General features: G+C 47.1%; 1 protein-coding gene and 1 long non-coding RNA gene across 2 annotated transcripts; both read right to left on the bottom strand.

The window, feature by feature from the left end:
- Positions 1-750: 750 nt before the first annotated feature.
- On the bottom strand, positions 751-3,816 carry LOC147972224 (uncharacterized). Its single transcript, XM_087522996.1, has 6 exons — positions 2,430-3,816; positions 2,009-2,245; positions 1,675-1,770; positions 1,502-1,557; positions 1,184-1,366; positions 751-1,096 (listed from the first exon to the last, which is right to left on the bottom strand). Exons 1-2 carry the CDS (start codon positions 3,667-3,669, stop codon positions 2,151-2,153), a joined length of 1,335 nt encoding a protein of 444 aa, XP_087379122.1. The 5' UTR covers positions 3,670-3,816; the 3' UTR covers positions 751-1,096; positions 1,184-1,366; positions 1,502-1,557; positions 1,675-1,770; positions 2,009-2,150.
- An 8,582-nt stretch (positions 3,817-12,398) lies between these two features.
- LOC125556388 (uncharacterized) lies at positions 12,399-15,191 on the bottom strand. The gene is made up of 3 exons (XR_015603393.1): positions 14,582-15,191; positions 14,378-14,453; positions 12,399-13,756 (listed from the first exon to the last, which is right to left on the bottom strand). It is a non-coding gene; the product is annotated as an uncharacterized LOC125556388 (long non-coding RNA).
- Between the last annotated feature and the right edge of the window lie 10,950 nt (positions 15,192-26,141).

Here is a 26,141-nt window from a genome sequence, read left to right as displayed (position 1 = left end):
TGATTGTCAAGGACGAGAGTGAAGGGGCAGCTCAAACCCATGATTTTGAGAAGCCTAGGGAACAAGTCCACATCCCGAAACAGGATGCAAATCATATTCTGAATTTTCTGGAGATGCATCATCGTCTTCGAGATCATTAGGTGCATGCACAACTACTCGATGATCTTGTGAAGCATATGTGATCCAAATAAAAATCAAAGAGTTTAATGCTTGCATTGTGCACTTAGAATCAATTTTATGTTTAAACTATGTATTTTCTCTACAAACAAACAAACGTTATTTACGCGTGATATTCATGTGTATGATCGACATGCATTAATTTGCATGGATTGATGATTTTGATATGTAGAGCATGGCTGTCAGGCATGACATTACAGGGGTTGTCCTTGTCAAGGGTCATGTCCAGAAACGTGGGCTTTAGATGCTCTTACATCCCTAGCGGTGGCAAATGATTTGTCTTGTTGGCGACAGATATGCAGCCGAGCGCGACAGGAAACGTTGGGCCTCCGGTGAGCATGGCGACGTCGCATGCCATGAGAGCGGCGATGCAGGGGAAAGTGCTCCAGCTGCTCTTGCGGTACAGCTCCCCGTCTAGGCCTAGCCATTTCGATTGAATGTGTTTTCACACACAAGGCAAATAACTAAATGTATATCAAACATATATCACAACTAATTTCCATATATGCATGCATATATCATAACCTAAGGGGCGGATGACTGAGAATGTATACATTTCATAACACTGTAGTTGCTGAGACAGGCCAGCCTAGCTTAATAATAACAGGTTCCCCGATTAAAAAAAAACAGATTGAATACGTTTTCACATGCAAGCCAACTAGTAAATGTGTACCAAACATATGCGTGAAACCAAAATTTCCTGTTTGCATCCGGAGCAAATCGATCGGGAGATACGTGCACTCACTTAGGATCAAGTGCTCAAATTACATCTCAAATCTCAAACTACTTGTCCATTTGATTTCTTAACTACCAAATCTCACATCCAGTTGCCGCGGAGTGGCCGAATCATCGACTTCAGAGTCTTTAGGAAAAGGAGTACGCCGTTGGTGTCGGTCAAGCCAACTGCGGCCATGTAATCCTGCCAATTAATTATTCATAGTGAACATCACTAGTTAGACATCACTAGCGAAATGACTTGGGATGGTCTTACGATTATATTCGCTACCTTAGGAGTGTAGTCACAGGCGAAGAGAATGTTGTAGTGCATCTGGAGCTCCCGGGAAGTCTCGGCATCGTCCAGCGGCTCACCCGTGGCGAGCACCTCGTCGAAATCAAGAAGAAGGTCCTCAATGTGAAGCAAAGACAGGCATGGTTCTCCACCATCCTCTGAATCACCCATGGGTCGGCCCTAGATGCATACACCAAGCATATCAGATTCTCAAGTCTATGAACCGCAATATGAACATACTGGGACTCACTGGGTACACTAAGTACGACACAACCAATTTGATTTGATTAAACAAAAATCCAACTGGATACACACCTCTTAAAGCAAGCTAAGTTGATGTTAGCCGAAATCTCTTCCAGTATCTCTATGAGCTGCACAACAAAGGAGAAAAAACATTAGTAAACCAAGGTTTCCTTTTCTAAAAAAAATTAGTAAACCAAGGAGTTAAGCATGCAAATTGACAAGATTTTGAGAAAACATAAGTATACCTTGCGCAGAGTGTATGGAGCGTGATCGTATATTGGGTGATCTCTCTCGACGGCTCTCCAAGTCTCGGTATACAGAGTAGAATACTGAATCTCAGTCTGCATTTTGTTAATCATGGGGCCAAACAAATTTTAGCTAGCTAGTATGCCAAAAACTGAGGAGATTATTTCAGTTTCCAAAGGAGATGAGAAGAGCACTTGATGCATATCATGCAAATCTGAGCAGAGAACAATTTTAGTTCATATATGTACTAGACCAAAGAATTGGTCCATCTATGGCTAAGCAGTACAATAGAAAACAAGAAGGGGAGTGAGAGAAGGTCGGTTGGTTAATTACCATGAAGTTGGCAACTCCTTTTAGAACTTCATTCCCACGGGTGACGATCCAGCCAAAATCGCCTTCATCCTCCTTTGGCGCGGTGACGATCACTTGCTTGTAAAGATCTTCTCCCATGATCTCCCGCAATAGAGCATGACACCTATTGATTCTCCAATGGTATACCGGCGCCGTCGGATCGATGTGTCCAATTGCGTCTAGCATGCTTTGAGTTCTTTTGCCGTCGGATAGAAGACCCTGCACATATATGTATAGAGATCAAGCGTTGTGGTCAGTTAACATAGACACTAAACAATCAATCAGAGTAGATCAACATTTGTGGTAGAGATCAAGCATTGTGGTCAGTCAACATAGACACTAAACAATTCAACATAGGCAGAAAGCAATCAATCAGGACTTCAGGAGTGCTCGCGACGCTTACGATGTGAACTGCAGTTTTGATTCGACTCCTGAGACAAGTCAAGTGGAGGATGGCCTGAATATGGCGATGAGCATCCTGAAACCTGCAGCTCGCGAACACAAATTTGAGCATTGGAGGATTGGATCAACACAAACAAACAAGGCGTGAGATCGCGGAAGAAGAAGTGGACGTGCCTGAGCTCGTCCGTGACGTCCTCCTCTCCCTGGCCGTCTCCGTCTCCCAGGTCGAGCGCGCCGACGACGACTCTGCCTCGGAGACCAATCGCGCCCGAGATGGAGCCGCCGAGGAAGCGGGCGGGTGCGCCGAGGAGCGGGCGGAGCCCGAGCGCTCCGGCCGTGCGGCCATGCCCCACCGCGTCGTCAACGGCGTGGCACTCCATGGAGAGACGACGGCGCCCGTTGTGGTTGGCCGCGACGAGGGCTTGTGGCACGGAGGACGGGAAGTCGAGGAGGAGGGGACCGAGCGCGGATCCCGGTCCCGCGAGGCCAACGGCGTAGACGTCCTCCTCGCCGTGGCCCTCGCCACCTTCATCACCCAGGTCGAGTCGCTCGCCCGCGACGGAGGTGGAGCCGCCGAGGAGCGGGGGTAGGCCGAGGCCGAGCGTCACAGACGTGCGGCCGTGCCCTGCCGCGTCGGCGACGTTGTGGCACTCGGTGGAGAGACGAGGGCGTCCGCTGTGGCTGGCCGCGACGACGGCGTGTGACACGAAGGGGCGCCCGGCGAGGACGGGTCCGAACGAGGATCCTGCTCCGGCGTGGTCCACGGGGTTGACGCCCTCCTTGCCGTGGACATCGCCGCCTCCGTGACCCAGACCCAGGTCGAGCGCACCGACGACGACACCGCGGAGGCCCGTCGCGCTGGAGCCGCCGAGGAAGCTGGCGGGTGCGCCGAAGAGCGGGCCGACTCCGAGCGCTCCGGGCGTGCGGCCGTGCCCCGTCGCGTCTGCGTCTGCGAAGGCGTGGCAGTCGGTGTAGACACGACCCCTTCCGCTGTTGTTGGCCTTGGCCGCGACGAGGGAGGGGCGCCCGCCGACGCCGAGGAGGAGGGCCGCCGTGGGCGTGGGGGTGGCGGATCCCGCGTGGCCGTGGAGGGCGCGGCCGCCACGGTGGTTGCCGGCGACGACGGGGCGCACGCCCTGCGGCAGCAGAGCACCCGCTGGTGCGAGCATGAGCCGCGCGGGGCTGCTCCCGAGGGGCTCGAACAGCACGAGGCGGCGGGGCGGGTTGGGCGGAGCCGACATGCCGACGACGGCGGTAATCGAGGGGGAGAGACGACGGGAAGGGAAGGGGAGGGAGGCTTGCGTTCGCCGGGCTGAGGAGGTGGAGGGCGAGGGGTTTGGGGTTTGGCTTGGAAATGTGACGGAGGAGCGGAGGCCAGGCCAGGGAGAAAGGAAGGAAGAGGAGAGAGGACGTGGGGCTCGGAAATGACCAAAGTGCCCTTGCTTTTTCCCAAGCCCAACTGCCTCCTGCGTCTCCAGCCTTCTTTCCTTCTTTTTGAACGCCCGCTGTCGCTGCGCTTGCTTGCTTGCAGAGGGGGTTTGGGTTTGGGTTGGGGGTATGCCTTCCCTCTCCCTGCTTCGTTTCGTTTCTACCGCTGGTCTCTCCATCCATCCATGGTGGCTGACGTCCGCGGCATGTGGCCTGCCAGGCCGTCTCCAGATCATTCTACTCTGCACAGCCCTTGGACCGGCCGGCTTGTACCGTGTGTTTACACATGAAGATTGTTTCGATCCCATCCATCACTAAGGCCAACTCCACCCCGCCATCCTATCCTATCCGCCCCCGTTCATTTAGAGTAAAAAGAACAAACGAGACGGCCCAGCGCGCGGGCGTAAACGGACTTTTATCCGCTTTGTGTCCGCTTTCGACCCATCCCCGAACCAAGTTTGCGCCGATTTTGGGGTGAAACGGACATCGCGCGGACGGACGGGACGCGCGCGCTTGCCCTCTCCTGGCCCGCCTGTCGGTGAGAGAAACCAAAACCCCCCACGCCCATTTGGCGCCATTTCCCTCAAACCTTCCCACGTCCCTCCTGCCGCCCCCTCTCTCCCTCGTCCATGGCCGACGCCCCGCCGAGTTCCGGCGGCCTGGCCGTCGACCCGCCCGCAAAGGTGAAAAAGAAGGCGCCAAGGAAGCCGCGGTTGGAGTGCACGCCTGAGGAGATCGCCAAGTTGGACGCGGAATCGGCGAAGAGGAGGGAACGGAGAGCGGTCGTCAAGGTCAATGCCGCTGCGGCCAAGTTCGCCGCCCAGCGCGAGGAGCTGGAGGCCGCGCGGCGCAAGGCCGCTGCCGACGAGAAGGAGGACCTCGTCAACAAAGCGCACGCCATCCTCATGCTTGGCATGGGCCGTCCGGTGGGGTTCCCAGCAGCGGCCGCCGGCCTCGCGAGCACAGGCTCGTCGGTCGCCCGGCCTACGCACTGCCAGTCGCCGACGTCGCGCGCCGCGCCCATGTCGCCCGACTTTCCTCCGCCAAGGCACGACGGCCAGACCCGTTTCTCGGGGTCGCCGGACGTGAGCTTGTTCGCGCCGTCCACACCGCGTCCCCGGCCGTCATCGACCTCAACGTCACGCCTGGGTCCAGCAGCGGCGGCCGGGCGTCCGTCGAGATGCAAAGAAAGCAAGCACGGGGACCGTTCACGGGCACCATGCCGGCTCCCCGCGTCTTGTTTGACGGAATGCCAACGCCAACAGTCGACGACCCCTTCTACAACCAGTACATGGAGGACGTGATCTTCGAGGGTGGGTATGGCCGTGCCTACGACCCCGAGGAGACCCAAAGTCAGGATGGCCGCGCCCAGTACGTGCCCGATGAAGAGGCCGACGACCGTGCTGACTATGACCATGGTGACTCGTGGCATGAAGACGATGACATCTATGTCGAAGATGACGGTGATGAAGAAGAAGGCAATGGCGTTGATATTAGTGGCGAGCCATTGTTCATCGACGAGCTCACCCAAAGAGCGGGAGCACAAAAGAAGAGGAAGAGCATTCACACGGGTTCATACACACAAGATGAGGACAAGTTGATTTGCCAAGCTTGGATGGAGATTAGCCAAGATCCGAGGACCGACGCGCAACAAAAGGGCATTGTTTTTTGGACGAGAGTCCACAAAACATTCCATAAAAGGAAGATGTTTGAACCCTACCAATTTACAAGCAACCGTGGCATCGGCTCGATTCAAAAGAGATGGTTGTTCATCCAACAAGAGTGCAACAAGTATTGCGCCGCATTTGAGAGTGTTGAAGCACGGCCCGTGAGTGGTCTTGGCGTTGGGGACATGGTATGCTCTCCTCTTCCTAGCCCTTTCCTTGCTACGGCCATGACACTTCGGCCGTGTATATGTTTGCATGTTCACTTGTTGTTGATCATGTGATTTAGGCATTTCAATTTTTGGAGGCATTCAAGGCCCGGCACAATGACAAGCCATTCACTCTTACACATTGTTGGACGATCATCAACAATTGCCCTAAGTTCAAGGACCAATACCGTGAACTACAAAGAAAGAGAGGACTAAAGACGACCAAGTACGCCGGAGGTAGAGATGGCGAGGCCTTGAAGAGGCCGAGGAGCAAGACCAACTCCAAGGTTGATGACATACGTGATGCCTCATCCATGGCATTGCATGACACTTTGCATGGCATGATGTCCCAAAAGAATGTGAGGGACGAGAAGAAGCGGCAAAGCAAGGAGGAGCAAATGAAGCAATACCTAGACCTTCAAACAAAGAAGCTTGAGATGGAGGAGGCGGCCAAGAGGAGGAAGATCGACATGAAGGAGGCGGCCCGGCAAAGGCAGCTCGACATCGAGGCCGACAACGTCAAGGCCAGGCAGAGGCAGCTCGACATCGAGGCCACGAACGCCGCCACCAAAGCGAAGGAGGTGGCCCTTGCGATCATGAGCGTGGACTTGTCGAAGATGAGCGACAAGACGAGGGCCTGGTTCGAGGCCAAGCAGAAGGAGATGCTCGAAGCCGAAGGCCTGAACTAGGTCGTCCGATCGGCCGTGTCCGTTCTTTTTGGAGGCTGGCATGGGTGCTGCCCGCCCGCTGGGCCGCTGGTTGTGTGCCGGCGAGAAACTATTCATTTTGATGGCCGGTTGTGTTGCTGGCCGCTGGTTGCGTTGCCGGCGAGGACAACTATTCATTTTGAAGGCTGGCTGTGTTGCCGGCCGCTGGCTGATGGCGGCGATGGACGTGTAGGCCGCTGGCCTGAACTAGGGCTTGGCATTTGAAACGTTCTTTTGGTTTTTTAAATAGACACGGACAGAATGGGGCAAATGGATGCAGCCACGCACTGGGCGCACGACCATCGCATCCCAGGACACGCCCGGACATGACCCCAAATCCCGTCCCAAACGGACAAAATCCGGACAAAGCGGACGTCTGTTTGGAGTCGTGCGGTGGAGTTGGCCTAACACAAATTCTTCTACTAGATGAATACCCCGCACGTTGTTGCGGGACATGTAGGAGGCTTCAAAATGCTAAACATCTTGGTTTCAATGATAATTAAAAGGTTGTCTTTTACTAATGGACCACTGATCTCTTTCGAGCGCGGTTCGCAGGAAATTGACATGTGGTTAATTACTCATGAAAGAAGTGGAGACTTTGCGATTTGTGTTTTGAAGATTAACCATATTGCCCTTTAACATTGAACATTTGTTCTTATATGCACAAATACTAAAGATGATTTAATAAACATATGTATTGTAGGCATATGTTGGAGATGTGATTTAGTTTTGCAAGTTAAAGATTGACATAACATATGCGTGCATTTTCCATTCAATCAATAATGCAGAACTGCAGATACAGCAAGCAAATGAAAGTAGTGGTTAGCAATAGGCCAACTCCTTAATATTGCTTCAAAAAGTATTATTGCAACCAGGCATAAACAGAAACCAAAATACGCTATACAACTCTAGCTTGTGTATTTTGTGTTAAAAATACTATTATAGAACCATTTTCTGTTGACCTTGTTAGAATGTTAGTGATCATAGATGATATTTTCAGAGTGATGCTAGTAGTACACAACCATCAGCCACGGCAACATGTAGAGATTTACTTCAATCTTTCCGTTATGATGAATCAGACAAAAATTTAAATCCAATCACCACCTTAGGAAAGATAATAAAAGAATATCCAAGGGGAGCAGCAAAATTTGTAGATTCGTTCATAACTTGTTAAATCAAACTATATGCTGCAACTACTAATAAGCAAAGCTTTTGTATTTCTAGTTGATATACTGATCTCCACTTTGGTTGAATGCTAAAAAAAATTGAAACCGTAAAATTAGAGAGACCACTACTACGGACATTGGAGGTGACCACCAGGAAGATACGCACGTAGAAGGCTTGCTAATATGACTATAAGTATGATCAGGCGCGCTAACACTGTATGGAGCAAGTTAGAGGCCGGTTGAACCATACTAATATGTCATCTGTAAACATTGTTAGATAACTAAAAGAGTAAGCGCTTACATATTCTGTTTTTATAATATGAGCATGCACCGTTCCTGTAATTTTATCATGCATAAAGTTAGAATAAACAACTGCAACAAAAACTCTCAATTTAAAATTTTGGTACCTGTATATATGTTTTATTCTTGTTTTGCAAGTTGCTCTGCAACTTCACACTAATGCCAGAGTGTCGTTCGAGCAGCTCCACGGCGCATGATCCCGTCTTAATTGTCCAAGCCTTCCACCAGCAGCAGCAAAACCTGCAACAGAAAGTTTCCGCCGACGAACCCACTGTATGCAGCATCCAACTTCGCCGGCAGGCCCCGGAAAACGATCCCTGACGGCAAGGCACCGTCCACTGTTGTGCTCACATCTCCAGATGCGGACTGGCATGGCAGGATGATGTAGAACTGTACAGACAACCCCGTGCCGAGCACAAATGCGAGGGACACGTTCGGGGAAAGGGCATTGCAGAGCCGCGGTGAGCACGTACCTCTTGCCTTCGCCCCTCTGTATCGAAGTCCATACCATCCAGCGCCGCGTCGCCAAGCTGGTGCGGCACGCGCGACCAAGCAAGTTACCCCATATGTAGGTGGCAACGTCCAGACGGTGAGGGAAGATTCTACCCGAGAGCACCGTCGCCCACACCATGGAGTGATTGGATGGAATCTCGTGTCACAGCGTTCACCTAGACTCACTCACCTGTTGATGGCTGCAATCTGATCCTCCGTCTCCACCGTCCCCTACGCACCCGGCGGGAATCTGAAGCGGAGTGAGGAGGAGCTCGAACCACCGAGAGGACAGTTCGCCGGCGTGGATGGCTAACTTGAGCGGCAGCAGGCTAAGAATCTACGGCCCGCCCGTTTGTCTGCACGCTGCTGCTCCCTCTCTATATCCTCCTCCTCCAAACCACTCTGCATCGACCAAGATTTGAAGGGGAAGATTAGGCGACCTGGAGGCGTTGGCCTGGAATTGAAAGATTTTCTAGACATGCTAAATTAATGCGACCTATCATGTCTTTTCGGATGCCCGGGTCGGTTCCAGAACGTGAGGCGCCATGCTGAAAGATCGAGAGGCACGCACGGGATACCACTCTAGGGACAGACTGGGAAAAAATGCTATGTTAATTGAAAGAAAATGCTGACATGGCACTATGATGAGGTGGATAGGCTGCATGTCAAGAGAAATATGTTAGTGGGGATCAACTATTTAAGTATTATAGATTCGCTGGTTATTTTTTTGCCTCCCATCCCATGTCTACATTGCCGGGCGGCCCATATTGGTGGTGGCCATCACCCGAACGGTCTGTGTTGGTTCGATGGATTGGCTCTAATTTCTTCACCTCGAGCGGGCGTACCTATAGAGGAGCTACATTTAAGGGCCAGATTTAGGTGCAATCGGGGTGTTCTTCAGCCCCGATTGATTTTCGCATTTGTTAGTCGTCTCTCTTGTTGTTGTCGTTGTCATGATCATGCTTTCTTTTGAGTCAAGGCCGTTAGATTTTGTTCCTTTTCCGTCGACTAGAGGAATACTGCTTCTGCAACCACTAGAATTTGTGTAATCCTAAGAAACTCGAACTGACGTAACCGGAATTCGTGTCAAATATAGGATTTTATGTTATTTACAACATGACAAATTTTCGTTGGTTTTCATCGTCAAAATAATTGTTTTACATTTTAATGATCAAATTTGCCTCCTACTTTTTTTTGGTTATCATGAAACAAAAAACATTAGTACTTCAAAAAAAACAAATCCTAAATGTATGTGCAATAGAGAGAGCGTAACTGTGTGTGGAATAGAGAGAGGGGGCTTGGCATAGCACCAACATAGGCACGCGGAGTAGATGCACCATGCATTATCCAATCATGCACATGAAGTAGTAGGACGAGAGAAATGTTGGCTATGTGGGCCATCGGAAATCTCCACTTGATTCTAGTATTTTTTTTAACTAAAACAGATTCTAATGACTTTTTTCATGAATAACCTGATGATGAAATACCCATGCAAAAAACAATGGATTTTGTTCATGGTAATACGTGTCTCATTTATATCATAAAGAACAAAATACAAGTCACGTAAGGACCGACATGACAAAACTAAAAAAATAGCAGAACATCTCTGAGCTTGACACCAACGCATGTCGCCTGACTCCGACACCACCATAGCAGCTACCGAAGAAAAGAATGACGAATCACCTCCTCACCCGAGCTCGACATGGCTCCATCACTGATATGCAGTTTTGCGGACCTTTAAGATGGTTCGCCAAAAGTGAAGCCCTTGTCGTTGAACGAATTAGACCGAGGCAACACCCCGGACACGTCATCGAACTCCAGATCTGCCACCCCACCACGACTAAGACACCGAAGGAGGAAACCATACCTACCATCCACGAGCCCAGCACATGTTCAGTCTTCCAGATGTCGTCAATGCAGACCATAATCTGCATCCGCTCCTGCACTATGGGCATGTTTGGTTCATGTCCTGGGTGTGATGCCTGGCAAAAGTTGATGCCTGATAGTAGCCTGGAAGAAGGAGGATTTTTGCATGGCCAGGCTGCTGTGTGCATGTGATGTTTGGTTGCAAGCCTGGCCTAGGACAAGTACTTAAATATTAAATAATTAGATGGGACAGCTGAGTTGACAAAAAATGCAGTATACAACTTGCTAATTGACGCAAAACGCATTTGCCTGGAGGCCAGGCGTCTGGTTCCGCCGGCCTGGTTCAGGCTAATCAAACTGCCTGTGATCTACCCAGGCTAATTAGGTGCATGTCAGCTCCAAGCCAGGGACATGCCTGGGATTTCAGGCTACCAACCAAACAACGACCAGGCACAACCCAGGGAGGTCACAGGCCAGGCAACTTTGCTCCTGGAACTCAACCAAACACGCTCTACCTCCCAAGCTCCATGCCGACACTGAAGCAAACATTGTCGTAATGGCGGAGCCCGAGGACACAGGTCCACCACGAGGATGTCGTCGCCACCATGCCATCCTTGATTGAACAGACTAGTTTCCAAATCCATCCCCAATCATAGGACCGATGGCCTCGTCTGGGAAGGATCTGAAGAATTTTTATTGAAATTATACCTACTAGTAGAGTGTCCGTGCGTTGCCACGGGCCTTAAAAAATTGAGAACATTCTTTTATTGATATTATTATTAGTATTCAATATCGGGCTACTGATTACATCACTATGCCTTCCTTCTCATTGCAGGTTGGTTGTTACTGATTGCATATCAAATTTCACATGTATAGAAAAGATAGCCAATCACATACGAAAATATTGAGATCCACTTCACTTGCAATGTAATTTGGTAACATATACGACCAGATATAATGAACAAAACAAATAAAGTCATACAAAAACATAGAACTCTTTACTGGGCATTACAAATGATAGGTGGCACATGGAGGCCCTTTTATGTTTAAGATTAATCATCTCATGAAAGCATGCCTGTTATTAAACATTATTTAAGAGTGAAGTGCACTGTAGGTCCTCGAACTATTTCCGAGGTGTCACGTAGGTCCTTCAACTGTTTCAGGGGTGTCACGTAGGTCCTCGAACTATGAAAATCGTCATCCAGGTCCTCGAAGTGCTGTAAATGTGTCATTCAGGTCCAAAATCTCCCCCTCTAACGGGCCATCTGGCGTCGTTAACCGTGAGCACTGAACAATAAACCATGAACAGAAATGATGTTGGAACTGGAACGCTATTATTACTATTCACGGTTTACTGTTTAGTGTTCACGGTTAACGACATCAGCTGGCCAGTTAGAGGGGGTCAGGGAGATTTTGGACCTGAATAACACACTTACTGCACTTCGAGAACCTAGATGACGATTTTCATAGTGTGAGGACCTACATCACACCCCTGAAATAGTTCAAGGACCTACAGTGCACTTCACTCATTATTTCAATATGACACATGTAGGATTTTGTTTCCTTATTCCAAGATTCTACAACCAGAATTCCCTGGCAAACTTTTAAACATGAAATTAGGCACTTGAAACCATACAGGTTACTACACATACCTCCTACCATTTAGAAACCATGGAAACACAAAATATTTCAACACTTTCCCATATACTATTCATAGCTTGGACAGGCCCCATCAACTTTTCTTGGCTCAAAAGGACCGAGGCCCCTCCAACTGCACTCAACTTCTAGGATATCTCTCCTTTGAAGGCCATGAAAACAATCATACAACAAGATTGTCTGTGATCATAAATGGCATTTATAATTACTTGATATTTTCATATACAATATCTAAATAGTAAAGTTTATAGATGCAGTACTTTAAAAGAACTAAGGCTACTGGTATCCATAGCTAGAATACATAAATACAAATAATTAGAGGCATGAAACTCTAACATTAGATAGGCCCGTGTAGATTGCATACATGTAACCCTTATAAACTTCGCGTCTAATTTTTTTGCAATAGGCTTTTTACCTAGTATTTTTCTAAAAATGATACTTAAGTGAATAAAGCACTGCTCGAGATAACATTGTGAGTTGGTTCATGCTAAGATCATGCGAACTTTCACAAGGATATCGACATTGACCACTCCAGCTAGTAGATTCTCCAAGGAAAAATAATCCTATTCTACACATAGAGAAACCTATATCATTCTTTAGTATAAATTAAGGCTTGCCATTCCACTTCAGCTTATATTTTGTTCAATCTATATACATGGAAGATAATGTTGCACTAACAAATCAGAACTTGTAACATTAATTATTAGCAGCAAATATTCTTTCCATAAAAAATTAAACATGTCAAATTCTCTCAAAATAGACATGCGCAAAATTATCAAATCAGCATTGAACGTACCATATAGATGGATCTCTCAAAATATACTCTCATTCATCAATTCCTTTTCAGAAAATAAATGAAGTGCCTGGACCAATCTTAGCTCTGCTTGTATGTTGCTGCTCCAAGATCTTCCTCGAACTGGAGATTGACGGTCATATACTATGCATTAACTCTAAGGCAGAAACTTATTATCATCTTCAAAATAAGCTCACGTGTAAGAAGATATCCATGAGAAGTACATCAAATTATGTATGAAAATATCTGAACCAAACAGAGCGCCTATTTATTCTCATCTCATAGTTTTCATTCACTAAAATGTGCCGTTGGCCTAATATGCATGTCTGACCAAAAGTGTGATGAGGTGTTGGATCAGAGGTTTTAGTTAGGTCATGAACTGATCCCATCACTCAACAGTTAACACGAGAGTTTGGCGAGAGCAACATAAAGTATGGTTAGCATATACGAAACACAAGTACAGATCCATAAGCAGAGGACACATATGGCCTGTGTGTTACCTGTTGTGGTGAAACCGTATGCTTTTTGACCAAATATATATATGCAAGGCAACATGCAGATGAATAGCATGAAGATGTGGGCAAAAAGGCACACGTTTGTTTAAGTAGGTTTGATAGGATGCTTAAAATAAGAAGGTTTACTATAACCATGGGCCTTGTAGCAGAAGAAACAACAAAGTAACAATGCTGCCGAAACAAACGGGATCTAGGAATTAAAGCGTGGACAAAAGAATGCAAATACCGAATACTTGCAAGAATAGAAATGCAAATTAAAACGGATCTCCTGACCCATAATTTTTAAATACAAATTATTTGAATATATTACAAATCAAAAGCTTGCAAGAATAGAGATGGTCAGATGGAACATACCGAATACCGACAGCGCACTAAAGACAATCACGAGGCAAATGCCCTTTCCGAGACCTCATTGCAGTAAATGTTCGAATAATATCCTTATCATCAACGGACTTGAGTACCACCTGCTCATTGTAACTTGTAACACATGACTTGAACCATTCATTATTGATCTTGCTACGCAGTTTGCTCCCTGTTAAAAATAAGAAAACAGTTTTCTCTCTATTAGTGCTCGACAGAAAAACAGAAGTGTTCATAAAACTTTAGAAAATTGACAAATAAAAAATACAGTCATGCAAACTTAAAGAAAATGACATGTTTGGCTTGACAGAACAAGGATTATAGGATCAGGAAAATCAGCTTTATCGACAAAATCTGATCTATATAACTTTAAAGTAGATACTTGGTTGCAGCTAAAATAGAATCAAGTGCTGCCGGCAGGTCCGGTCCTCGGATTTTAGGGGCCCAGGGCGAAACAAAAATCCAGGGCCTTTAGTATAAAGGTCTAAATAATAATCAATCTATGCAGACATAAATTTAGAGGCCAAAAAAAGGGCATCTAAAATCATTAAGCATATCAAATAATAAAATCATCCGAGATGCAAATTAGTAAATTAGTAATGATAGTAACTATCTATCTCATCCAACAATTTTTTCTCAAAGCATACTTTCGAGATGGCATGACAGTACTAAAATTGAAAAGGACAACTATTTTTGGAAATTAGCATAAAGCTACGATAATATAAGATCCAGTTAAAAATCATCATCAAGAATCTGCCTCTCGCCTCTGGTTCATAAAACCTGCTAGGCATACCTTATCTGGAATCTGCCTCTCACCTCTTGTTGTGGTGAACGGCGTTTATTATCACCTGGACGGCAGTGCTAATGACCTGATTGGTAAACTATAGAGATTAGAGAGGAGAAACAATCAGGCAAATCGTTGGACAAATCTAGAATCAGAAACGCATAGGTCGCTGCTCGTTCGGAGGAAGAAAGATGAACAGCCAGATGTACGTACCTGGTGGCGCTGACGTCCTAGACTCCAGTCGAAATCAAATTAGGGTGCGGCGGTGCGGACACACCAGGAACCTAATTAGGGTGCAACGAGGACGACACGCTGGATCCTCATAGGGAAGGCTCCCCCAAACCATGGAAGCTGGCGTGGTCGCGCGGAGGACGATGATGACGACAGGAGGAAGCTGAAGTGGGTGAGGTGGAGCTCCTCCATACGCGCACATGCCAACACCCGCCCGCCTGCGATGAGGACGACGCGCCGGCTCCTCATAGGGAATCCCCAAATCGTGGAATCTGGCAGGGTCACACGGAGGATGACGATGACGACAGGAGGAATTGGGGGAGGTGTAGCTTCACCATGGCCGAGTCGAGCGAAGGAGGTCGGCGGTGGCGATTTTTGTGGAGAGAAAGATCCGATCGGGATCGAGGGGGGGAGTGGAGGTGCAGGCGTGCGTGCGACCACGTGGAGACGCGAAATCTACCCTGTGCCGCAGCGGTGGCGTCTCCCGGAGTTTGGCGGTAGGGATTGAAACCGCCCTGCCCTGGAGACTTGGCGGCGGCATTTCCCGGAGTTCGGCGGCGGGGGAGGCGTCTCCCTCTCGGACGGCGGCGGCGGCAACGATAGATGGGATCGATGGAGCTTTTTTTCGGGTGTGGGGTTTTTTTGGGGTGGCTGCGTGGATGGGTGGGGTGGGAAGAGGGTGAAAAAAACCAGCGAAAAAAAGCCGGACGAAAATGGTTGAACGAAAATAAAACCCGGAACGCGACCTACCAACTGAGACATTAGAAATAGAGATGAAATAAAACTGCAAGGTGTCCCAATACGTATTGGTGGAAAGGAGCACCTTTCAAAACTAATAGTCTTTTACCCTTTTTAGCTTAAACTTGTCTTAGAGTTATCCTTTTCGATCAAACTTACCTTTTCACTAAAACAAATAGTCTTGCTAAATCTTAATCTATTGAGATTTGGTTATGTCTCAGTCGACCTTGTATTCGTGGTATCATACATTGAGATTCATGCAAAACTTTCTTTTCGGATTTTCTTTTTTTTTTCTTTCTTACATGGTATGTCATTTGAGTGAGACTTGGTTAAATCTCAGTAGACTGAGACATAGCCAAACCCTAAAGAGAGAATTCCTTATTTAACACCGTGTCTAAAATTTATGCCCTATTTGACATCAACAAATAATGTGTTTCCTATCTAACAACGAGTCTAAATTTTATGCCTTTTATAACACTTATGTTCATTTTAAGTCTAAATGACACCTGAAATGACCATTTTGCCCTCGTGTGGTATGTTTGTGTGCCCGTGCGTGTGATGTTGCATGTGTTTGTGTGCGCGTACGTGTGCTGCTGTGGGTGTTTGCTATTGCGTGTGTACGTGCATGCTGTTGTGTGCAGTAGCAAAGGCAGGAATATTTTTCTGGTGTAGCGGAGCTTATGAAGGAGAAATTTGTGTATGATATAATTTTGGAAGAACTTACTACAATACTGGATGTATATTACTTCACATTTACCAAATACAACACAGATCGAAAAGCTAAATATTAACGTTCAAAATACCTTACTAGATGATAATTATATGGATGACTGTTCACCAATTTACTAGACCAAACTAATTGATTCGTCTTTCATCAACGAGAAGTCATTGGAATAAATGTACCACATAATTATAACTAGAGAAAACCGAGTGCATACCCTTAGTCGCAAGGGTGGTATGGACGTAATCCATTACGTGCGGATGTGTGACGTGCAGTCCAATACATTATGCAGGGAAATGCCCCAGCAGGAGGCATGGCCCAGCTCAGAACTTTAAAATCTATCAAACTAATTACTAGACACGTACGTTTCTCTCAAAAAAATATTATGCGTACGTATTTGCACCGGAGTTTAGGTATGGCATGAGCTAAACCTTGCCAAATATCTGGCTTCGCCACTGGGTGCGTGCGTCTGTGCTGTTGTGTGTGTTGCGGCGTGCGTGTGTGCACTGGTAGAAAAAGGGCATATAGTCCCGGTTCGTAAGGGCCTTTAGTCCCGGTTTCTGAACCGGGACTAAAGTGTCGGTACTAATGCCATGTACCTTTACTCCCGGTTCAATCCAGAACCGGGACTGATGGGCCTCCACGTGGGCAGTGCGTAGAGCCCAGGCAGGAGACCCTTTGGTCCCGGTTGGTGGCATCAACCGGGACCAATAGGCATCCACGCGTCAGCATTTCTGTGGCTGGAGTTTTTGTTTTTTTTGAAGGGGGGGGGGGGTTTGGGGGGTTTTGGGGGGTTAATTTAGGTGTTTCATATATTGTGTTAGCTAGCTATAATTAATAGAGAGAAGTGTCCTCGCTTACGTCCGTGCTTGGTCGACGCTACGTACTATACATACGTATAGAGACGACTAGACACGCTAGTTAGCTAGTAAGTAAACGGAGGAAACAGAAGATCGTCATCAACATATATGCATACAGAGAGAAGTGATATCGACCACCTCTCCTTCTCCGAGAGATTGGTCGAACAACAAGTTCTCATATATCTATCCGACACTACCGGCTACATATATACAATAATTATCTCTTACAAATATAATCATACGGACTCATGGTCCACATAGTATTCTCCGTCTTCAGCGATCACTTGGTCAGGAAAGAATGCCGCCAATTCCTCTTGAATTGCTCGCATGCGAGCTGGTGCTAGGAGTTCATCCCGCTTCCGAAACATCTAATTTAAAGAAGGGGGTCAATACATATATATATGAATGAATGAAACTCAATACAAATTATGGTAATAAAATAAAATTGTGAATGTTGTTATTTACGTACTTCATATTGTTCGTCAGAGTACCCGCCCCGCTCACAGGTCGTGTGGCGGATGGACTCGCAGACGTAGTATCCACAGAAATCATTCCCTTTTTCCTGCCACAACCACTTTACAAGAAATAGAGGTCAATCAAACTGATAAGCAAGAATGCTAAATGGTATTGATGAAACTAGCGCTTGAATCACTAGGAGATGCGCGGAATATGCTACTATAGTACTTACTTTCGGGTGTCTAAATTCCAGCTCCTTCGGCAGTTCCGGAACTGTTCTGGTGAATTTTCTCCAAACCCTGCCGGACAAAGAAAACAATTACTTGATATCAGGAAATGAACAAAGTTGCTGATATGGTGGATAATGATCGATTTAACTTACTTCTTGAGGATTTCAGTCATGTCCGCATACTCCTGGGGATCTTTTCGTTTAGAGTCCAAGACAGTTACTACTCCCTGCTCAAGCCTAATCTCTAGCAGAATATAGTGGAAACTGCACATGCATGCATAACTCATCAATTACATTACTATAACCTGGACTAATATATAAGGGAAACCGAATATGCACAAGACAGTAACACTCACTTGAAGTTGTAAGGAAAGAGTATTATATCTTTGTTTTCATTTTTTTTAATGATCGTAGCAAGTTGGCCTCGGTATCTCCGGGACGATGTTGAACCTCAGTTGCATCTATGAGATATGTGTTAACGAACCCAATATCACTGATTTTTCTTTTCTTCAATTCGGCGATCTTCATTCTGCATAATATAGTGAGGATAATTATAAATACATGCAATGAAAGAGATGAGCTATATAGAGAGACTTAATGACAGAAGTAGTAGTACTTACAGACAGTAGCAGGTGATCGTTGTTTTATCGAGGGCCAATTGATTGAAAAACTGATAGAACTCCTCAAATGGAATAGGCAACAATTCAATTCCAACGAGGTCATGCTCCGGTTTAACTCTCGCATACAAAGTACTCCTTCCTCCAGACTCTCTGCAGATTTTCAAGTACCAATCATGTAATCTTCGCATCATCGTTGTTAAAGATTTTTCATCTTTGACGAGAGGCTTCCCGTACTCGTATCTGTGTATCTGCACCTCCATGGTATCATAATGTACATCGTCGGGCAGGTAATCGTCAACATTGCCATAACCGGGCACCATCCTCGGATCGACGATGTCGCTAGGCACCTTGAGGGGGGGCACGATTGCTTCGCTTGTTCGCCGAGCTGGGCAATTTGTTTCCCAGCTGCTCGTCGTTCTTTCAGCCTTTGATCACTGACTGTACTTCCTGACCGCTCCGCTTCGGCCCATGTCTTTGCAATAATGCGCTCATAGTTGCCTTTCGGCGGAGACTTGGGTGGTTTTGCCAGGGCAGCCAGAGTGCGCTTCACTTTCACCGGATCTACCTTCTCATCCGGAGGTGGATGTCTCTTTGCTCTCAACCCTTGAAACCAGTCATCCACTTCGGTACGCGCGATCTCGGCGTTCTCCTCCGGGGTCCTCTCATATGGTAACTTCTCTGGAGTCTTCAGAGAAGGATCGAATCTGTATGTCCTCCCGCCTCTGGTTGTACTGCTAGACGCCGGCCGAGCAGACGGAGCGGTTGTCTTCTTTACTTGCTTATGAGGCGGAGGAGAAGGACTACGACGCGCCGGAGCAGCTGGAGCGGCGGCAGGTCTCTTCCGCCCTTGCTGACGAGGCGGAGAAGGAGGAGGCTGGCTGCTCGGGCGCGTCGGCGCAGGTGGAGAAGGAGGCGGAGTGCCGCCACGCGCCGGAGAAGGAGCCGGCCGAGGGCCCTGATCGTCACTCGCCGGAGGAGGAGGCGGTGGAGGAGGTGGAGTGCCCTGACTCGCCGGAGGAGGAGGAGGAGGCGGATGTGTCCAGTTCGGAAGGTTGATGAGCTCCTTCCGCCATAGGCATGGAGTCTTCACAGCAGACCCCAGCCGAGTCTCCCCTTCACCGGTAGGGTGGTCAAGCTGGAGGTCCTCAAATCCCTCCGTTATTTCATCCACCATCACCCTAGCATATCCTTCTGGAATCGGCCGGCAGTGAAAAGTTGCGCCGGGTTCAGTAGGATAAACAGAGCTAACAGCCGCCTTGACCTTCAAATTCATCCATTGCGTCATAAGGTGGCAATTTTGAGACTCCGTGATAGCATCCATGGGATAGCTGGCAGGAGCCATCAAGGCATGCTCCGGTTGAAGCAGCTCGGTGGAAGCCACGTTGCTTCTGTGCTGAGATGGCGGGGTAGCTTCGGGGGAGGCTTCGGCAGTACGTTTGCTGCGATTTGCTTCTCGTTCCTCTATCGCGTCTACCCTTGCTTGCAGCGCCTGCATTTGGGTCTGCTGCACTTTTTTCCTCCTCTCATGGGATTTGTAACCGCATGCGTCCGGAAACCCAACGTTCCACGGAATGGAGCCTGGCGTGCCTCGTGTCCGTCCAGGGTGCTCAGGATTCCCGAGGGCCATTGTGAGCTCATCGTTCTCTTTGTCTGAAAAGAACTTCCCTTGCTGCGCTACTTCAATATACTGCTTAAGCTTCCTGACTGGTATGTCCATTTGATCGTTCGTCCAAATGCACTTTCCTGTTACAGGGTCCAAGGTTCCGCCAGCCCCGAAGAACCAAGTCCGGCAGTCTGGCCAGGTAATTGTCTCTGGTTCGATCCCTTTATCAACCAGATCATTCTCAGTCTTGGCCCACTTAGGCCGGGCTATGAGGTAGCCACCTGACCCCGTGCGATGGTGAAGCATCTTCTTCGCAGCATTTTGCTTGTTTGTCGCCGACATCTTCTTACTCTTTTCCGATGTCTTGTGGGCCACAAATGCGGGCCAGTGATCTCTGATCTTCTCATATCTGCCCTTGAATTCTGGTGTCTCATTATTTTCGACAAACTTATTCAGCTCTTTCTTCCACCTCCTGAATAGTTCTGCCATCCTCTTAAGAGCAAAAGACTTGATTAATTTCTCTTTAACTGGGTTCTCTGGATTATCCTCTGGCGGTAGGGTGAAATTTGACTTCAGCTCAGTCCAAAGATCATTTTTCTGCATATCATTGACATAAGACACCTCAGGGTCTTCTGTAGCCGGCTTAAACCATTGCTGGATGCTTATCGGGATCTTGTCCCTAACCAGAACCCCGCACTGAGCAACAAATGCGCTCTTTGTCCGGAGGGGTTCAATCGGTTGGCCGTCGGGCGCGATTGCTATGATCTCAAACTTTTCATCCGAGCTCAACTTTTTCTTCGGGCCTCGTCTCTTTACCGAAGTTGTGCTCGATCCGGAGGGCTAGAAAAAAGAACAAAGACTTAATTAATATGTGTACATACCAAAACAATGAATGCATCAATCAGCTAGTCAGCACAGGCTTAACTAATATATATACCTGGCCGGACTCGGTTCGGTCACCGGAGCCGTCATCACGGTCTCCTTCTTGCACCGACATTGGGTCACCGGAGCCGTCCTCATGTTCTTCTTCTTGCACCGGCATTAGGTCACCGTAGTCAGCTTGTTCACCCTCTCCTTCCAGACCATCGGTTTCGTTGAGAAACAACGAGACGGCATCACTTCCTTCTGCGATTATGTCCCTCAACAACGCTTCTTTTGCTTCGTCTAGGGCGGTGTCCATAGTTTCTACAAATATTTACAACATGGCAATTATTATTCAAACATGACAGATGGATATATTAGTGCCAAACATAGAACTAGCTACCTAATCATAGTAAGCTATCGGGAGGGGGTATATATCGACAACGACGACACTACATCTATGTCCCTCGACGACCCTCGTTCCCGATAAAAAAAAGAGGAAGAAGAAGAAAAAAAAAGAGGAGAAGAAAGAATAGAGGAGAAGAACTCCTCTATTCTTTCTTCTCCTCTTTTTTTTCTTCTTCCTCTTCTTTTTCTATCCTCTTCTTCCTCTCATGTTCGAGAGCATCGCCGAGGGGTCGGGAGGTTGCCTAGTGTCGAAGGATTCAACAAAACCATGTCTTCATCATTAGGCGAAAGTAACATGTGCATGATGGTACGAAGCTCTCCAAAGTTATTTTGGAACGGAGTCCTAGATAGGATAATTCGCTTTTTGGTACAAAGTTCAGCAAGAACCTTCCAAATATCATTATTTGGAAGGCCTTTGCTGAAATTCATACAAGAAGGCAAATTATCCTATCCGGGACACCATTCCAAAATAATTCTGGAGGACTTCGTCATGCCCTGGTTACTTCTGGCTAATGATGAAGCCATGGATTTCTTCAATACTTTGACACTGGGAAACCTCTCTCGACCCCTCGGCGATCCTCGACCCCTCGAACCCTCGACGACCCTAGAACCCTCGACCCCTCGATGATCCTCTTCTTCCTCTCATGTTCGAGAGGATCGCCGAGGGGTCGGGAGGTTGCGTAGTGTCAAAAGATTCAACAAAACCATGTCTTCATCATTAGGCGAAAGTAACATGTGCATGATGGTACGAAGCTCTCCAAAGTTATTTTGGAACGGAGTCCTAGATAGGATAATTCGCTTTTTGGTACAAAGTTCAGCAAGAACCTTCCAAATATCGTTATTTGGAAGGCCTTTGCTAAAATTCATACAAAAAGGCAAATTATCCTATCCGGGACACCATTCCAAAATAATTTTGGAGGACTTCGTCATGCCCTGGTTACTTCCGGCTAATGATGAAGCCATGAATTTCTTCAATACTTTGACACTAGGAAACCTCTCTCGACCCCTCGGCGATCCTCGACCCCTCGAACCCTCGACGACCCTGGAACCCTCGACCCCTAGACGACCCTGGAATCCTCGACCCTCAACCCTATAGAACCCTCGAACCCTCGACCCTGAAACCCTCGACCCTTGACCCCTTAACGACCCTCGACCCTCTACCCTAGTTCCTGACCCTCGACCCCTCGGCGATCCTCGACACCCTCGTTCCCGATAAAAATTAAGAAGAAGAAGAAGAAGAAAGAGGAGAAGAAGAAAGGAATAGCTAGAGGAGAAGATCGAAGAAAAAAAGAAGAAAAAAAGAGGAGAAGAAGAAAGGAATAGTGGAGAAGAAGAAAAAATAGAATATATTCTATTTTCTCTTCTTCTCCACTATTCCTTTCTTCTTCTCCTCTTCTTTTTCTTCTTTTTTCTTCTTCTTATTTATTTCTCCTCTTCTTCCTCTCCTCTTCTTCTTCTTATTTTGTTCTCTCGACCCCTCGTCCCTCTCTTGACCCCTCGACGACCCTCATCCCTGATAACATTTTTTTCTCCCCTCGCCACCTCTTGTCCCACTCTCGACCCCTCATCATCATCTATCACCCCCCTCATTTTCTTTAGCATATATACATGAACAAAATAATAATTCATATATAGAAAAAATGCTATATGAACATACATACATATGAGCATATACAGAGAGCATATACATAGCCAAATCCATATACAGAGAGCATATACATACATACATAGCCATACATACATACATACATAGCCATACATACATACATACATACATACATACATACATACATACATACATACATACATACATAGCCATACATATGAGCCTCTCGGCGGCGATGGTCAGAGCGACAGGGATCGATGGGAAGGGGGGAGCTCACTGGGGGCGCGACGGGGAGGAGGCCGGCGACGGCGCGGGGGAGGCCGGCGACGCGGCGCGGGGCGACGGGGAGGGGGCCGGAGATGGCGCACGCAGCGACGAGGAGGAGGCCGACGACAGCGCAAGCAGCGACGGGGACAAGGCCTGCGGCGGCGCGGGGCGACGACGACGGGGAGCGGGCGACGACGGGCTCGGGGCGGCGACGACGACGACGAACGGCCTGGGGGCGTCGGGGGCGAATGGGAGCGGTTGGCGAAATTTTCACAAGCGCTACCTTATATACCCAGAGCAATGGTCCCGGTTCGTGGCACGAACCGTGACCAATGCCCCCCTTTGGTCCCGGTTGGTGGCACCAACCGGGACCAAATGCCAATTTTTAGCAGCCCAAAGGGCGGGAAGCGGCGACCTTTGGTTCCGGTTGGTGGCACCAACCGAGACCAATGGCCTTGTGCTGCCCCGCGCCCAAAAGTTTAGTCCCACCTCGCTAGTTGAGAGGGCTCAGGAGTGGTTTATAAGCGCTGTTGCGCCCACCCTCCCGAGCTCCTCTCAACTGCAGGCTTTCGGGCCTAATCTGTCACTGCAATGCCTGTGGGCCTATTGGGCCCGCTGCGTGCCTGAATCCTGGCCCATGGTAGGGTTTCTAGTCGTATTCAGGCCGTGGTGGCCCAGTAGGTGGCATTTTTTTTGTTTTTTTGTTGCTTTATTTATTTTCTTTTGTTTTTTGCTTTATTTTTTAATTCTTTATGCTTTTAGTTTTAGAAAAATTATAAACTTTTTGTTAATGCCATTAGTTTTCAAATTTGAAAATATTTTTTTAGTTTTTTTGTTTTCTTTGTTGCTTTATTTATTTTATTTTGCAATTAACTTTACTATAAAAATAGTTTTTTCCTGTTTTTTGATTTGTTTTTTGCATTATTTATTTTATTTTGTTTTTTGCTTTAATTTTTAATTTTGTTTGCTTTTAGGTTAGCAAAATTATAAACTTTCTGTTAGTGCCATTAGTTTTAGAAAAATTATAAACTTTCTGTTAGTGCCATTAGTTTTCAAATTTGAATAGTTAAAATTTGAATTCTTTGAAAATTGTTTGAATCACAAGTTTGTGATTAACTTACTAAAAAATGAGAATAGATGAAAGTTGAAAGTTTCTGTTAGTGCCATTAGTTTTAGAAAGTTGAAAGTTGGCATGGGCCAGGGACTAATGGTCATGGTATTACGAGGGCCGAACCATAAGACATGAAAGCATTTCAAATGAACTCTGAAAAAGTTAAAAGTTGGGATGGTATTATAATTTCACCCACATAGCATGTGCATGTATAAAACGGACAATGGTAGCATGTTCATGTGTTACAAAGTTGCGGGAGAAAGTCTTCACTTTTTCTTTGCTTGTGTCATTTGCTTATTGCGCCGTAACCATGGATAATCTTCATTGTTTATCAGGATGCTTGGGTCAGCCTTGACATTTAAGGGAGAAATTTCATGAAACTTTTCATAATCTTCAGACATGTCTGTCTTGCCGTCCACTCCCAGGATGTCCCTTTTTCCTGAAAGAACTATGTGGCGCTTTGGCTCATCATATGATGTATTCGCTTCCTTATCTTTTCTTTTTCTCGGTTTGGTAGACATGTCCTTCACATAGATAACCTGTGCCACATCATTGGCTAGGACGAACGGTTCGTCAGTGTACCCAAGATTTTTCAGATCCACTGTTGTCATTCCGTACTGTGGGTCTACCTGTACCCCGCCGCCTAACAGATTGACCCATTTGCACTTAAATAAAGGGATCTTAAAATCAGGTTCGTAGTCAAGTTCCCATATGTCCACTATGTAACCATAATATGTATCCTTTCCGCTCTTGGTTGCTGCATCAAAGTGGACACCGCTGTTTTGGTTGGTGCTCTTTTGATCTTGGACGATCGTGTAAAATGTATTCCCATTTATCTCGTATCCTTTGTAAGTCAATACAGTCAAAGATGGTCCCCTGGACAACAAGTACAACTCATCACAAATAGTGTTGTCACCTTTGAGACGTGTTTCCAACCAACTGCTGAAAGTCCTGATGTGTTCACATGTAATCCAGTCGTCGCACTGCTCCGGGTGTTTGGAGCGCAGACTGTTCTTGTGTTCATCGACATATGGGGTCACCAAGGTAGAGTTCTATAGAACTGTGTAGTGTGCTTGAGACCAAGAATATCCGTCCCTGCATATTATTGAGTCTCTTCCAAGAGTGCCTTTTCCAGTCAGTCTCCCCTCATACCGCGATTTAGGGAGACCTATCTTGTTAAGGCCAGGAATGAAGTCAACACAAAACCCGATAACATCCTCTGTTTGATGGCCCATGGAGATGCTTCCTTCTGTCCTAGCGCGATTACGGACATATTTTTTTAGGACTCCCATGAACCTCTCAAAGGGGAACATATTGTCTAGAAATACGGGCCCCAGGATGACAATCTCGTCGACTAGATGAACTAGGACGTGCGTCATGATATTGAAGAAGGATGGTGGGAACACCAGCTCGAAACTGACAAGACATTGCGCCACATCACTCCTTAGCCTTGGTACGATTTCTGGATCGATCACCTTCTGAGAGATTGCATTGAGGAATGCACATAGCTTCACAATGGCTAATCGGACGTTTTCTGATAGAAGCCCCCTTAATGCAACCGGAAGCAGTTGCGTCATAATCACGTGGCAGTCATGAGACTTTAGGTTCTGAAACTTTTTCTCTCGCATATTTATTATTCCCTTTATATTCGACGAGAAGCCAGTCGTGACCTTCATACTGAGCAGGCATTCAAAGAAGATTTCTTTCTCTTCTTTCGTAAGAGCGTAGCTGGCAGGACCTTTATACTGCTTCGGAGGCATGCCGTCTTTTTCGTGCAAACGTTGCAGGTCCTCCCGTGCCTCAGGTGTATCTTTTGTCTTCCCATACACGCCCAAGAAGCCTAGCAGGTTCACGCAAAGGTTCTTCGTCATGTGCATCAAGTCGATTGAGGAGCGGACCTCTAGGTCTTTCCAGTAGGGTAGGTACCAAAATATAGATTTCTTCTTCCACATGGGTGCGTGTCCCTCAGCGTCATTCGGAACAGCTAGTCCACCGGGACCCTTTCCAAAGATTACGTAGTGTAAATCATTGACCATAGCAAGCACGTGATCACCGGTGCACA

Source organism: Triticum urartu, chromosome 5A, assembly GCF_056163025.1.
Source record: "Triticum urartu cultivar PI428250 chromosome 5A, HENAU_Tu73, whole genome shotgun sequence".
Lineage (NCBI taxonomy): Eukaryota > Viridiplantae > Streptophyta > Magnoliopsida > Poales > Poaceae > Triticum > Triticum urartu.
This window is presented reverse-complemented; position numbering and strand designations above follow the sequence as displayed.